The following is a 16,026-nucleotide window of genomic DNA, read 5'->3' as shown; positions in this document are numbered from 1 at the left end:
AAGACTAAAGCACTTGGCGCATCTTTTTTCTTAAGTTATCCCTGCAAGTGTTTAATTATGTTGGAATGAAATATATTTTTCTTGTGCCCAATCATTTAATATTTTTTCTTGATACTAAAAAGTCTATTGGAGCTAGCCCAGTAGGATAACCTAGGAGTTGATATACTAGCAGTCCTTGAATTAGACTCCCAATTTAACTGTTTTTTTTAATGTATTGCTTTTCATAGTTTGAAATTTCCTTAGTTGTATTTCTCTCTCCCCACCATATTCTGGTGTAATATAATCATCATATCATGTTATGCAGATTTACTATATATATATATAGTATATATAGTAAATATATATATAGATTTTCTTCTTGTGGTAATTTAGGTTTTTGGAATGATTGGTGATTGGAATTTTCTGTAACAAGGTTCCTTGTGATGTTGTTTGACTGTTATTTCGGAGGGGGGGAGGCATGGGCATCTCAACACTCTGCTGTCAAGGGACTTAGACTATTCAGGAGCAGTGACTACATATAAATCTTCTGGAATTAAGAGACATTTTCAAAACTTTTCTATTGTTCTAGCCATGGTTAAAGGGAAAGTAGTCCAAATCCTAACAGACAATCAGGAAGCAATGTACTGCATAATCAAGCAAGGAGGAGCAATATCCTCAAATCTGTGCCAACAAACATGCAAGATTTGGAGTTGGGTGAAATTAAGGAAACTACATTTGAATGCTATTCATCTCCCAGGGAAAAACAATATCTTATCGGATACACAAATGGTCTCTCCATCCTAGCACAGTTACTTTCTATTTTGGCTTTGGGGAAAGCTGCAATACACTTCTTTGCAACCTCGTTCAACTACAGACTTCCTCTATACTGCCTGAAAAGGCAAACACCCAACTTTCTAGCATCAGATATTTATTTGATCCTGTGGAGCAACAGCCTTATGTAGAATTTTCCACCAATACCTCTGATATCCAAAACATTCAAGTTAAGAAAAAACAAGGAAGATATGAATTTAATAGCCCCATTTTGGTCCATGGCTTCACAGGCTAGTAGTTGCTCAGCTAGTTTGACTAAAATATTGCCAATTCTCTTGATAAAATACAATGGTTTGCTTCTTCACCCCAACCTTCAATCTTAGCACTCACATTATGGATACTGAAAGCGAAGTAGTACAGATGATGCCCTTATCTTTAGCGCTAAGAGATGTCATTTTAGCCTCAAGAAGACCTTCTACCAAATGTTCCTACAACTTTAAATGGAGAAAATTTTCTATTTGGTATACATCTCAGAAGAAGGATCTGATCAATTGCTCGACTTACACTACTTCAGTAACTGCTCAGTCTCTTTAAATCAGGATTAAAAACTAACTCCATCAGAGTTCACTTAAGTACTATTGTAGCATATCAGCAACATTCAGAAGGTTTTCCAGAGTGACAAAATTAAAGACTTCTACCACTTTCATCATCCTATTAAGACCCTTCCTATTCAATGGGATTTCAATATATTACTTTTTAAATTAATGTAGCCTCCATTTGAATCTTTGGCATCAATTAACCTTAAATTTCTTTCTTCAAAGGTACTGTTTTTGAAAGTAGTAACCTCTGCCTGCAACATGAGTGAGCTCTAGGCCTCAGGAGTACATTTACCTTATACACAAATTTTCAAGAGAGTATTAAGAACTCATCCTACCTAAAGTAGTTTCTCAGTTTTATTTGAATTAGTCTACAGTACTACCATCATTTTTTCCGAAATCTCATTCCAAGAAAGCTGAATAACCCCTCATATCTTGGACTGCAGAAGAGCTCTATTATTTTACTTGGAAAGATCCAGACCTTATGGAAAATCTCATCTGCTTTCCTATGACCCAATTAAGAAAAAAAAAACCTCTCTACCAGGCTAACTGTATTTTCTACTGCTACACTAATTCTGGAATTTACTATGATAGCTCATCAAATATAAGTAACTTCAACTTCAATAGCACACATTCGCTCTGTTTCAAGAGATCTTCAAAGTGGCCTGCTGGTCCTCTGGCTACATCTTTGTGAAGCATTACTGTCTCAAAGAGGGTTCTTGCAAGGATAACTCTCTCCTATCATATCCAAAGACAATATTCTAATGCAACCCTCAGTGGGAAAATCCTCACTTGTGTGGCTAAATTTACTTCCCCTTGTCCACAGCGAAAGCAAAGTTGCTTACCTGTAGCAGGTATTCTCCATAGACAACAAGACAAATCAACAACACAATCCTATCCTCATCCCCATAGAGTTGAAGCTTAGCTTATAAAATAACTGAAGACTCATGTGACAACGGCTGCTATGCAGTAATACTAGTGCATGTTCAGAAGGACGTTTAGGTCTTTCTGAGCTCAGAGAGCTTGTTTCACATTGACACCATCCGGTGACATCACCCACTTGGGTGGCTGATTTGTCCTGTTGTCTACAAAGAGCACCCGAAACAGATAAGCAATTTTGCTGATTCCCAGGGACAGCAAAAATGACACCAAGTGCACTTTTGCTCGTCAGATACTAGCAAATCAAAAGTATATCAAATATTAAAGAACAGATTCCAGGCAAGCCAAAAAAAGGTACTTAATCTTGAAAAATATTTTGGTGATGCATCCCCTGAAATCTTTGGTTGATTAGGCCTTTATTTTGCCTTGCGTGCCTAAGTTTATATATATAAGCACTGATGATGTATCAAGGCTATAGAAAGTTTTTGTTGTTTGATAGGGGGAAAGTGGTGCAGAAAACGTGTTTATAATGCAATTCTGCATCTCTCTACTTCAAACAAGGAGGTGCTACAGCACGGGTAGGCAACTCTAGTCCATGACTGTCACAAACAGGTCTGTTTTTCTATATATTTACAGTGAATATATATGAGATTATTTGCATACAATAGAGACAGTACATGCAAACCTCTCTCATGCATACTCATTGTGGATATTCTGAGAACCAGACCTGTTTGTGACAATCAAGGACTGGCATTGCCTACCACTGTGCTACAGCAACTTCCTTCCAATTCCTGTTAAATGTAAACATGCTCGCTCACACACAACAGACGTCATACAAACAGGATATTAATAAAACTAGTGTGTTTAAAGAGAATGTGAATATTAATTGGACACAATCTAAGATAGAAAAAAATATTAGAATCATCTTTAAAAGGTTTTCATAAATTACATGTTACATTTTAGTCTATGACAGAGATGGTGAACTCTAGTCTCTGGGCCACAAACATCTTAGGTTAGCTAATTTATGCAAATTAATCTCAGGTGTGGATCAAATGCATGCAACTAAATCTCCAAAATATTAATTGTGGAAATTCTGAAAACCAACCATGAAGGACTGATGTTCACCCTCTGTGCTATAGTGTCTAGGAACAAGGTTTGACTGATGTTGATCATCTGTATTTTGGCTTTCAAGAACGAAGCCTGACTGCTGAGAAATCATCATACCCACAAAATGGATTACACAGTGATATCCTGGTATTTTCATTTTTAAATAATGTATATCTTCCTCCACAGCTCACAAGAAAAGTTTGGATTATGGAAGATTACAGAAATCATGGTAAAGAAAAGAATGAATTTAAATGTCAGAAAGCATTCCTGACCTGTTGGTAACTAAGAGCTGCAGTGCAGTGCCCTGGAAACTATACTGATCCTGAATAAATCTGCTTGGGATACTTTTGATTAGAGCAGGTTTCTCAAACTGTGGTCCTCAAGGGCTGCAAACTGGTTGGGTTTTCAAAATATCCTTAATGAATATGTATGATATATATTTGCATGCACAGTCTCCACTATATGCAGATCAATCTAATACATATTCATTAGATATATCATGCAAACCCAACCTTTTTGTGGCCCTTGAGGATTGGAGTTTGAGACCTCTGGATTAGGTTAACATAAGAATGAGTTCAAAATGCTGAACATCAGTGTTGGAGGCTTCACCTGAGGGAGGGACTTAAATGGTCTTCAGCACCGATGTTCAGCATCTTGGGTTAATTTTCAGGATGGTCATATCAGAATCTGCAGATTTCAGGAAGAGACCCTTCGTATTAGAATATGAGTAGTCAATTCTATGCATGAGATATATTTGCATGCAATAGAAACAGTTCATGCAAAACTATCTCATGCATATTTATTGTGGCAATCCTGAAATCCAAATCTGTTTGTGGCTCTTAAGGATTGGAGTTAGCCACTCCTGTGTTAGAATGTAATTTTGGATAAAGCATTTCTTTCAGCTTTAAAAGTGCATCTCTAAGGAATTATTTGCAAAAGAATGGAGAATAAAATGGAGAATATCATAATGCCTCTGTATGACTCCATGGTGCAACCACCCCAAGAATACTATGTTCAGTTCTGGTCATCGCATCTCAAAAAAGATCTAGTGGAACTAGAAAAGTTACAGAAAAGGGTGATCAAAATGATAAAATGAATTGAACAGTTCCCCTATGAGGAAAGACTAAAGAGTTCAGGGCTCTTCAACTTGGAGAAGAGACAACTGAGGGAAGATATGATAGAGAGCTATAAAAATTATGAGTAGAGTGGAACAGGTAATTGCAAATTGGTTGTACACAGGAACATATTTCCAGAGTTGTAAAGGAAATCAATGAGAAAATAGATTTCGATATATGGAATTTTGCTATTTACAGAAAACAAATTGCAGGAGAATTTGATCAATTTATATACTGCCCATTTGGTACAGGCTCCAGGCAAGTGTGTGCATAGCATATATTCAGGGCCGGTGCAAGGGTATTGGGCGCCCTAGGTGACCCTTGCATTGCCCCCCCCCCCCGTTGCGCCCCCTCCCCTGTTGCACCCCCCTATCTGTTTCGGCGCAGACTGTGTGCTGCTCAGGGTGCCGAGCCGTAGGGGGCGCCAAAGAGCAGCCACGTGGTGCCGCAAGAGACTGTGTGCCCCTGGAATTCTCTATTTCTCTTTGCCGCGAGTGGGATAGGCCCCACTTGCAGCACCATGTGGATGCTCTTCGGCGCCCCCTATGGATTGGCACCCTAGGCGACCGCTGAAGTTTGCTAATGGACGTGCCGGCCCTGCATGTATTTGCATAAATATATAAGCATACAAAATATGGGTGTGTGTATCTATATCTTTCTCTTTTTTTTCTGTACTGTTCTAGACCTGGCAATGATGTTTCTACTCTATGTACAACAATCTGCTAGTCCTCTCTCATGTCACTGTTTTCCTTATCTGCATTCCCCATCTTCCCTTTTTTCTATGATGGGGGTCAGCCTTATAACAGTGGAAATGGGTAGAGAAAGGGAGGGGCTCCACATTTCCAGAATCTGTAAAGTAAAATCCTCATTTCTTTATTTCTTCTCATACTCTTCTCTCATCTGTTCTCATTCTTTCCTATTCCAGCTTCTATTTCTATCTCATCCCTCACCAGCTTATCGCTGGCTATAATTCTGCCTTGGGATATTTCAGATTTTGCAGAAATGTGATTTTCCCCTTCAGTGCAGCAGGAGCCAGCTACAGGTCGCCGTTTTCATCTTTTAATTATTTTACCTGTGGCCAATCATTGGACTTCAGGGGTTTTGCTTTTCTTTCAGACTTCTTTTTTTAGGTTTAGCGTTTCATCTTTCCTGGAAAACGTGAATAGAATCCCATTACAGGCATCTGAACCATCAATGCAAACTGCTCAATAGCCACAGAAGCCAGAAACACAATCTTCGGGGATCTTGCCTTCTCACTTAGTGAAAACATGCTAAGGTATGCTAATGCATGCCCAGTTCTACAGGCAACAGGCATTTCAAAATGATGGATGTGCAGCATTTGAGAGGGAACATATGGGGAAGTGTGTCAGGAGATTCCACAAGCAGAGAGAGCATAGTAGACATTTAAATTGCATATGATTCAAATATTTTGCAAATAGAGGGATGATATAGTAAGATGAGCATTAAAACTGCTGAAATTCATGATAAAATACAATATATAATAAAGTGTAACATACATAGGGACCTTCTTTTCGGTTTTAATTTTTTTAAATTTTTCTTGGGACTTTATCAGGTTTTATTATGTCAAGAACAAAAAACAGGAGAAAATCAGTGGAAAAATGTAACATTTTTCTGGGTAATTATCCGAGTTTATTTTGGTAGACAGAAAAAAGGACAATAAAAAACAATATCAAGTAGATTCACCCACTCAGCCAGCATTCTTATGTCTACCTCCCATCCCCTGTCTAGCATGTATTTATTTATTTATTTAACAGTTTTATATACCGAAATTCTTGTAAGGGTTTACAAATCAGTTCGGTTTACATTGAACAGAAAACAGTGCTTTGGTAAATGAAAGCAATTACATAGAACATTAACAGAGCTTCAAATGTGAACAATTACAAAGAACTAATAATAAATATCTTATTAACCAACAAACAAGCAGAACAACATTTAACATTTGTACAGAAAACAGTGTCCCAGAGAGAGTAAATATAATACATCCGTGGTCGCAGAGGCTTAGGCTTAGGTCTTGAACTAAGAAACAGAAAACTAGGGGTTGACGCTAAGGTATTGCACCAAATTGAAATCATGGAACAGAGGGGCATATAAGGGTGTCACTGTATAATAGAATAAACGGCTAGTGGGGTGAGGAATAGGTATGTGAACCGTAGTGAAGGCAACAGGAGCTAAGTAGAGGGGCAAAATCTGGACATGAAATTTTTTTGACTAAGGAGATATAAATGAATAGGAAGGGTGTAATACTGCTGGGGAACGGGAGAAATTTGTCCCTTTCTTTCCCCCCCCACCTCCCTATTGTAACAGCATTCATTCTTACTAGTGGTGGCTACAATCTTCTCTCCTTCAGCAGCACATTTACTGGGGATCCCATGCTCTCCAGCACTGCACTTCTGCTTTTGTGAGGGGCCAGGGAGCCTGCCAGGAAGTGCTGCTGGTGGGTACAGCCCACTTCAAATGCTGCATTGGTGACAGCCAAGCAGCAGGCACTTTGGTTTCCTGGGGGAAGAGGAAGGTGGGACTTGAAATACCACATCAGCGGCACTGGAGGGCCAGTGCTTTTGCCGGTGGGGGGATGGGCAGGACTTGAAACATGCAGGCGCTTTGGCCCGCACGGTCTTCCAGCAATTGCTTGACACACAACATTTGCAACTCTGGAGCTGCTCTTTAATTATCCTAAAATTAGGGTGGAAATTGTAATTTTTGGAAAAATCTGGGAATTTATGGGTGAAAATCAGTTTAAATTGAAAATGAAGGACCCTAAACATACAATAAAATTATCATAATTAACTTATAGCAATGCTTCTCTCTTACAGAGGGACTGGAAGAAGTAAAAAAAAATGCCCTCTCTCAAAACAATTAATATAAAATACAATAAAACATATCAGCAATTCAAAATTATCATAAATACTACACTAGCACCCACAACCAGTTTCGCTCAAGATGAATATATCCAATGCTCTCATCCAATCTCAGGTATGATCGCTGCATCCTTCAGATCTGCTGAGAAATCAGTCTTCAGCAACCTCAATTTCAAATTATAACCACGGATGCCTCCAATCACAGATTGAGCAGATCATCTGAACAGCCTTTGATCTCAAGGAAGTTGGTCTCCACAGGAAAGACTATGCCACATAAATCACCTAGAGTTGAAAGCAATATTTAATGCTTTAAATGAAAATGTATTCAGTCCCTGGCTACAGAGAAAATAGTGTTAACCCAGACAACCTGTTTCATAGCAACAAACAGGAAAGAACAGGCTATTCCTCTGCACTGAGGCAGGCCAATCCCCACAAGTAGGTTAGGCACCTCTACCAGCAGACGGAGACGGAGTAAAAGCTGACATCATGGATATATAGCCCTGCCCTGACAACAATGGGTCCTTCCCTCAGTTGAGTGCCTTTAGTCCAGCAGCCTTTTTCAGGCATGGACTTAAAAAAAAACAAAAAACAGGCAAAGCGGTTGATGGACAAGGAAGGCTTGGCGGTGAAGGCTTTTGCCTTCTCTCCCTATAGTCGGTGACCTGGTTGTACTCTCAGCCAAGACCAACTGAGCACAGGTAAGTAAGTAAATAAATAAACAAAAAGTAAAAATAAATGAAGAGGATCAGAAGATAGACAGTAGGGAGGTTGTATTCCCCTATTCCTTTCTTACCAGGTCTTCCTATCTTGGCATAAGTGGTTGTCTTTTCCTTTCTCGCTCTCACTTCTCTGGAAAGTTTAGTGAAGGTCCGGTGGGTTGAGCAGCCTCTGCCTAGGCCCCACTCCCAGGCTTGCTTTTTTGAGCCGTTTGGTAGGCTGCGTTAGTGTTTTTGCACACTTTGTGAGTATGATTGACACGTAATGTGTGATGTAGATTCACATGTGTATGCCTACTAGTGCACACAAGGTTGCAGTGTATATTCATGGTGTACCTATTTGAGACTGAACGCCAACTTGAGCATGCATTGAGCACCTGAGCGTGTGCTGAGTGCCTACCTGAGAACATGTGGAGCACCTACTTGACCGCATGCTGAGCGCCTACCTAAGTGTGCGCTGAGCACCTACTTGTGCACCAGCATACTATGATTAAACGCATCTTTTATTTGGGCACACAAGGGAAACAAGAAAGTATGGTGCTGAAGGGGGCATTTTGGAAGAATGGGCACTTGGAATGTTGACCATGGAGACAAAGGAGGCTGCACTGCGAGAGGAGGATTTGCTGTCTCTGACAGACTGATGCAGACCCGGCATGTTTATTTTTATTTATTTGACATTTTCTATACCGATCTTCATGACAAGGTTCATATCAAACCGGTTTACATGGAACTTAGGGATTAACAACATAACCATATAACAGGAAGGCCAAAGCACAGTTACATATGTTGAGACCATGGGAACATCAGACTACAGGCCGGGCAATTTGACTGGTCATGGTTCAGACTCAAGCAGTGATAACAGAGGTTGTGACCATCTGTGATGAACAGTATCTATCTCCAGCTGCATGATGTAAAACCACTTACTGTGGGCTTCCAGAAGGTTCTGAACAAGTTTTTCTTTTCTTTTGTTCCTTTTTTTCTTTTTTAAGTTAGATAGCACTTAAAACTGCTGTTGTGGTATACTGCAGAGGCAGCAAGGCAGCAAAAAGACAAAAACAAATAATTTTACAAAAATGTGAGGAGAGACTGAGAAACCATCCATACTCTAGCTCGGACTAAAAAGAGTGAGAAGGCTCTGCAAAAACTCCCACACATGCTAGGTAGATCTCAAAGCTCTACTAGCTTGACAGAAGAGTCCATTCAGTGCGGCCGGATGACGTCACCCACAGATCATGGCTACTTCAGACTGCTTATCGACGGAAAACAGATAGCTTTCTACCTCCATGTGAACCAAAAACCAGATAGTGGACAAGCAAAATTGCCAACTACAACCACACACATGGTCATTGGACCATCAAGTAGTACAGGAGCTGTTTCAACTTTAGGGAACTCCCCAGATATTCCTATCTACTGCTCCAAGAGACCAGTAAAGGACAGCCTAGCAACAGATGCTTTTTCAATCCCATAGAATCAAGGACTTCTTTATGCATTCCCCCTGATTCCACTTAGAGCCAAAACAATTTAAAAAACTAAGACAACAAGTCTAATATTTTGATAACCCCATTTTGGCCATGTCAAATTTGGTTTACATTGCTTTTATTGGCTTCATCACTGATCACTCAATGCAACAGGAATCTTCGTCATCTCAAAGTTTCGTGTTTGGCTCTGGCTGCGTAGATGTTGAAAGTCAGTTAGTCCCTTTTATGCAATTGCCTACTGAAATAAGTAAAGTTATTCTAGCATCAAGAAAATGCTCTACCGGAAGATCTTACAACTTAAAATGGAAAATGTCTTATATCTAGTGTTCACAAGTCATTCAGGACCTTTTTCATGTCCTGTTTCTCTTTTATTTAAATATTTCTTAAGCCTTTCTAACTCAGGTTAGAAAACTAACTCATTCAAGGTTCAACTTATTGCTATAAGAACATACCACAAGAATTTAGCAGGAATTCTTATCTCCTAGCAACCTACAGTTGCCAGATTAATGAAAGGCCTTACTAATCGTAAACCTCTGGTTAAAGATCCACCTATTCCTGAAGTCTAAACATAGTTCTTGCTAGCTCATGAAATCCTCTTGAGCCTCTAGCAACCACAGATCTAAAATTCCTTTCTTGGAAGGGTTTTGGGTTTTTTTTGATAGATGTAACTTCTGCCTGGAGAATGAGCTGCAAGCATTGTTCTCTATACATCCAAATTTTCCACACAGTAGTAGTAGTAGTAGTAGTAGTAGTAGTTTTTAAAATGCATCCTAAATTTTACCAAAAGCAGTCTCTAAATTTCACATATATCCATAGTACTGTCAACATATTTTCTGAGCCTGCACGCCAATAAGGATGAACAGGATTCTCATACATTGGACTACAGAAGAGCTTTAGTGTTCTATTTGTAAAAAAAACAAAGTCTTGCATAAAGTTCTCATTATTATTCATCTCCTTCAACCCAATCAAACAGGGTTTTTCAGTTACAAAATATAACTCTCCACATGGATTTCAGATTATATCTGTTATTGTTATACTCATTCAGGACAACAACTTCAAAGTCAGATGAAAGTCCATCAAGTCTGAGCTATCACAGCTTTCTTAATCCATCTCTGTTCTGCTTCCATAAAAAATATTTGTAAAGCTGCCATCTGGTCCTCTATTCATACCTTCATTGCTCATTACAGCCTAGAAAATACTTCACATCAAGATTTTGGTCAAGCAGTTCTAAAAAACGTATTTAATTTCTTTAGCTCTCCCTCCAACCTCTTCATCATACGGGTTGCATGTTTTTCACTGCTAATAAAAGAGCATAACAAGTATTTTCATGCAACCCTTAGCTTGGGAGGTCCCCACTTGTGTAACTGATTGCTGTCATACATATCCATGAAGAAAGCAACATTGCTTACCTGAAACAGGTGTTCTATGTAGACAGCAGGACATAGCCACACAATTCCACCCTTCTCCCCTACAAGTTTGAAGGTTACCTTGCTATAAAGACTAAGGAGACTTGTGCAGTGGCAGCTGAACGGGAACCTTCTTGATTTTCAAGAGCTGAGAGAGCTTTTCCGAATTGGCATAGTCAGCTGGCATCACTCATGCCTGTGGCTGATTTGTCCTGCTGTTTATGGAGAACATCTGGTGAGCAATTTTGCTTTCTGAGCTGCTCTCCTGAAATTATATCAAATCCCTAAGAATGGTTTGCTGCGAATAGCATCAAACGTGACTTCACCTACAGGATCTGATTGACCTTTAATATTTATGCTGGAATAAATGTCTTGTAACATTAATTAATTAGATTTTCTACATCATGTGGTTTATGACACCGCTCAGATGCTCCAGAGCATCAGAGGGGCAGCTTGAAACTGAATAGTACAGGATTAATATTTGTTAGCAATGTTTGTACACTGTGATGTTCTCTTCCTTATCACAACAGATGGTTGTAATACCATTACACAGCATAGTAACAGTGATGATGGCAGAAAAGGACCAAATGGTCCATCCAGTCTACCCAGCAAGCTTCTTATGGGAATATATCTGCCACGCTGTGCAGGTTGCCCCATGTTTTTCTTAAGGGTAGCAACTGCCACTCTGTGCAGTTATCCCCAAGCCATATGATAACCCATAAAAAATGTTCTTCTAGCAATATTTTTCTGGGTTGTGAGCATTCTTGAAAATTCAGACAGTGCTTTTGTCATGCTTTGCATATGGCCCTGGCCATAGAAGCAGTCCTGTGCTTTTTTCCTTATGTCTGTATATCAGTACTCCAAACCATAAGTGTGAGGGCCCATGCTGGTGATGCGTACATCGGTCTTCGACAGCTTTGCCCCGCTTGTTGCACCCCTATCTCGGCTCCTCCCGCTTACCTGGGCAAGATTGCTACCGCAGCGTCGTCAAGCCGACCTCTCTGGCGTCCCCCTAACGGCTATGGTGCAGCCATACGCCATTGCTCCTCCCAGGTACCTGCTAGGGTGCACAGGCAGCTGGGAGAACTGGTTAATGGATACCTTCCATTATTGTGACTCAAAGTTTGAGTCGGCTGTAAGTTTTTGTTTTTTACAGTTAAGATATATGTCTTACATGTTGGTACATCTCAATTATCAGACCCTTTGAAAAAATATGTTTTGCTTGTGACAGCAAGAAAAACTTGGCAATGGTTGACTTCTAAGTTTCACTTAAATTTTTGGGTGTCTCCCTTCATAACTATTGTTGGTAATGGGAGAATCTTTGTCCATTGGTATCAAAGGGGTCTGTCAATTATTGCTCATTTATTTGATGCTGAGGGGAAGGTGGTTTCTTATGATATTTTAAATCAAAAAGTGGGAGAACACGGAGTAGATCACATTCGTTATTTAAAGATTAGGCATTATCTACATTCTTTAAATCAACAAGATCTTCAGGCTGATAAATAAGAGGTATTACAGGAATGGTTTGATTTCGATGATCATGATAGGCATTCCTTATCTTCCCTACATAAATGTTTACAAGTTGCCCTTCAGTCTTTTTCTTTGGAAGATTTATGGAATAAGTAGACACAGGAACTACACATACAATTGCTCCTCCAATCTTTTATTTGAGTGTTATGGTCATATATGCAAAATTACAAAAAAAATGCAGATGCGTGAAACACAGTAAAAGATTTTACCCAGATCTTACATGAAACAGAGACAGGCCTATCTAGCAGGTTTGACAGATTCTGATATATGTTTGAAGTGTAAATTGCTTCCCAGGTGCCTGAGGAGATTCGTTGTGGTTTTGTGGCACTATTCAAGTATTTTGGAAGAAAATTTTTTGTAATATAGAAAATATTCTTTCTATAAGATTATCTTTCTGTACAATTAGCGCTCTTTTTTTAATTTTATCTGGAGGAAGCTGGCATACAGCGATACAAAATCAGTGGATCTTCAAGGTTCTTTTGGAGGCCATGACTGTGATACTCCATTATTGGTGACAGGATATGGCTCCTTCTTTTATGTTTTGGAGAAATACTGTACATAACCTGTTACTCATTGAGCTGTTGAGTGGGAAATCATCCTCTCCTAGAACAAAAAAGAAAACGGCTGTCTGGATACCTTATATCTCCTCTTTGCCAACACAAGTGAAAAGTATGGTCATAACAATTATTGATCATTATGGACTGCTTAGTTGATAATGTCTAGCTGTCAGGCACACATATATATGTGATTTCTTTCTTTATTGGGGGGGGGTATTCTGAGGGGAGTGTTTTGTATTTTATTCATTATTGTTTATCTGCTGTAACATGGAAAGCTTAGAGTCAAAGCCTCTATGTTTTATGTACTTCATATTTGAAAATTAAATAAACAGTGTTAAATATAAATCCTGAACCTGCTCGATGGTAATAAAATTATTTAATACCAACTTGCTTATCATAAATTTTATTATTTATAGCATAGGCTTCTCTTGTCCTTTTAATCAAATGTGTTAGTTCTTGGAGAAAATGCTGTCACATAAGTTCTGCTAAGGATTGCACTTTGGGGACTGCTGTCCCATCAAAAACACAAATGTTTAGCTTAACTATGCAGGTCTAAGCCACTTCTATCAGTTATGTGACCTATAAACACAGGAAGTACTGAATCACTTAGAAACATTTCTGCAAAGTGAAAAACAGTAACTAGAAAGAATGCTGTTCAAATAAAAGAAGGACTTTCAGAAATGCCCAGCACAAGAGGAAAGCCAAAGTGACATGGTCCCACATTTTGGATTACAAAATGACCTTGAACATACCACCTAGAATAGCCCTGACTCACTTGGTTTATACTCCCAATCAGCAGATGGAGGCAGAACAAAATTTCAGGCAGAGGTGTTCCCCTTAATAAACAGCTGAGCACTGGAAGATATTGAATGTGGGATAATGTATCTGAGGCATAAGAATTGGTCAGTGCAATATACTTGTAATGGGGCAATACTTGCCAATAGTAACACTAGACAGAAAAAAGACCCGAGGATCTTCTTGATGTCATGGGATCTTCTTGGTGTTTGGGTACTTGCCAGGTTCTTGTGGCCTGGTTTGGCCTCTGCTGGAAACAGGATGCTGGGCTTGATGGACCCTTGGTCTGACCCAGCATGGCAATTTCTTATGTTCTTATTAATTGATAAACTGGGAATGAATGTGCAATGCCAAGAAGCAACAGATGTGCATTAAACAGGGGCAGAAGTAAGGAACAAGGATCTTATCCTACCATCATATCATTTGCTAGCGAGACCACATTTGAAATACAGGATTCAGTTTTAGGAACATCCTACATTAGACAAGGTACAAAGAAGAACCGCTGAGCTAATAAAGTGGAGAGAGAGACTTACAGGCGGTGAAAACTATGCTAATGGGGATTTTTTACTTTAGAACAGAAGATGTTTAATGGGAGACTTTATTACACTATAGAAATTACTACTATAATTATTTATCATTTCTAAAGCACTACTAGACAGGCCCAGATTTAGGCATAGATAACATAGGCAACTGTCTCTGGCACCAAATTTCAATAGGTGCCGGAGCATTGCCGTTGCTGCTATGCCTCTATACAGGCTCGCCTCAGACATTTGTTACCTAAATTGGTGGCAGAGTCAAGATCCAGCAGCAGCAGCAGCAACAACTTTAAAAATGAAATTCAGTGCATGCTTCCACCTGCACATCTCATGCTTCTAGCCCTGTAGCAGCCCCACTGCTTGCAAAGGTTTCTATAGTAACAGGAATCCCATGTGGGAGGAGGGGGCAGGGCCACCACAGGGCCTTGAATGTGCAATGGGTGGCTGGAGGCCGTGCTGAATTTCTTTTTCAATGCTGTTGCTGCCTGACCGGGATGTTGCTGTTTTAGGAAACAAGTGGCTGAAAGATGCAGGAGAAGGCTGAAAGAAGGGAGGATCTGGACAAGGGCAATAGTGGGTCCATCGCTCCCCTCCCCTTCCTACTTCTCATGATTTTAAGGGGGTGGGGATAGGAGTGGACCCTCTCACCCTGCATCTTATGGAGAAAGGGTGAGAAAGGCACCCACCACCTTCTGTTACCTATGACTGCCCAAAATGAAAATCAGGCCCTGCTACTAAACATACGCAGCTCTGTACATTCTCCATGGACAAACTGGACAATACAGTCACACAAATGGGTTATGTCATGTGACGGAACTGAATCTGACATTGTTCTCTCAGCTCTGAACATTAAGAAACATTTTCTGAGCATGCACGAGACTTCCCACGCTACCGCCGCCAGAGGTCCTCCCTCATTCTAAATTTCTCCACTTCACAAACAGTTGGGTATGATAACTCTCTGTGAAGGGTGGTGTGGGTGTGAGCCCTTTGTGCTGTGGCACAGCTGACGCAGCCTCGTAGGTGAACCTATGAGACCTATGCCAACAGCTGATTGTGCTCTGTAGCGGGCACAATCAGCTGCCTCCCCGCAGATTGAGTTCTTGGATTCTGGTGGCTGGCAGGTCTTAGGCAGGGTCCTAGAATAGTAGCAATAGCAAGAGTCCAATGGCAAGCCAGAGTCAGAGCAGGCAGCAGACTATGGGAGTCGGAGGCAGGCCATGTTCAGGACAGGTAGAAGACAAGGGTGGTCAGGTCCAGGCAGTAGGTCAGGTCCAGATGGCAGGCAATCATGGTCAGGTCCAGGCAAGAGGTCAAGATCCAGAGAATCAGGCCAAGGGGTGGAGAAGAGACTGCATGAGATGGCAGTAAAAGGCAAGCTGGACAAGGAAGACAGGACAAAGGCAAGGCTAGACGAGGCAAGGCTGAACCAAACAGGAATGCAGAAGCAATACGAACTGACGACCAAGGCATATCAAGTGACCTGTTGCTGAGATATTGAGGTAGCATTCTGGGGAGCCTTTTATACCAGGACCCTGTGACTTTATCAAAGGGCATTGTGGAGACTTTTCCCACTGCGGCCCCTTTAAGTGTGACCATGTGACGTGCACGCGCACCTATGGGGCCTTGGTGAAAACGGAAGTTGACAATGGTGTGTTGGTGGCATCTAGGCCACATTGGAGGCT

The 16,026-nt window shown here is 40.3% G+C and overlaps 1 protein-coding gene and 1 long non-coding RNA gene across 5 annotated transcripts in view; one reads left to right on the top strand and one right to left on the bottom strand.

The window, feature by feature from the left end:
* The window catches only part of GCGR (glucagon receptor), a 202,511-nt gene that overhangs the window by 164,198 nt on the left and 22,287 nt on the right, over positions 1 to 16,026 (top strand). Inside the window, exons 14-15 of one of the 3 annotated variants that reach the window (XM_029599089.1) lie at positions 3,519 to 3,561; positions 5,564 to 6,320. In XM_029599089.1, the coding sequence (XP_029454949.1) occupies positions 3,519 to 3,561; positions 5,564 to 5,577 (57 nt within the window). In that variant the 3' untranslated portion in view covers positions 5,578 to 6,320. Of the gene's footprint in view, positions 1 to 3,518; positions 4,301 to 5,563; positions 6,321 to 16,026 lie in introns of those variants that run through there. The other 2 variants (XM_029599090.1, XM_029599088.1) reach the window with 2 other exon arrangements.
* LOC115090243 overlaps positions 6,325 to 16,026 on the bottom strand; it is a 56,388-nt gene continuing 46,686 nt past the window's right edge. For both annotated transcript variants that reach the window (XR_003856350.1, XR_003856351.1), the window contains one exon: positions 6,325 to 7,608. This is a non-coding gene — a long non-coding RNA (uncharacterized LOC115090243). The remainder of the gene's footprint in view (positions 7,609 to 16,026) is intronic.

The sequence above is a fragment of the Rhinatrema bivittatum genome, chromosome 4, assembly GCF_901001135.1.
Source record: "Rhinatrema bivittatum chromosome 4, aRhiBiv1.1, whole genome shotgun sequence".
Lineage (NCBI taxonomy): Eukaryota > Metazoa > Chordata > Amphibia > Gymnophiona > Rhinatrematidae > Rhinatrema > Rhinatrema bivittatum.
The sequence above is the reverse complement of the archived record's forward strand: the minus strand, read 5'-3'. Positions and strand labels throughout refer to the sequence as shown.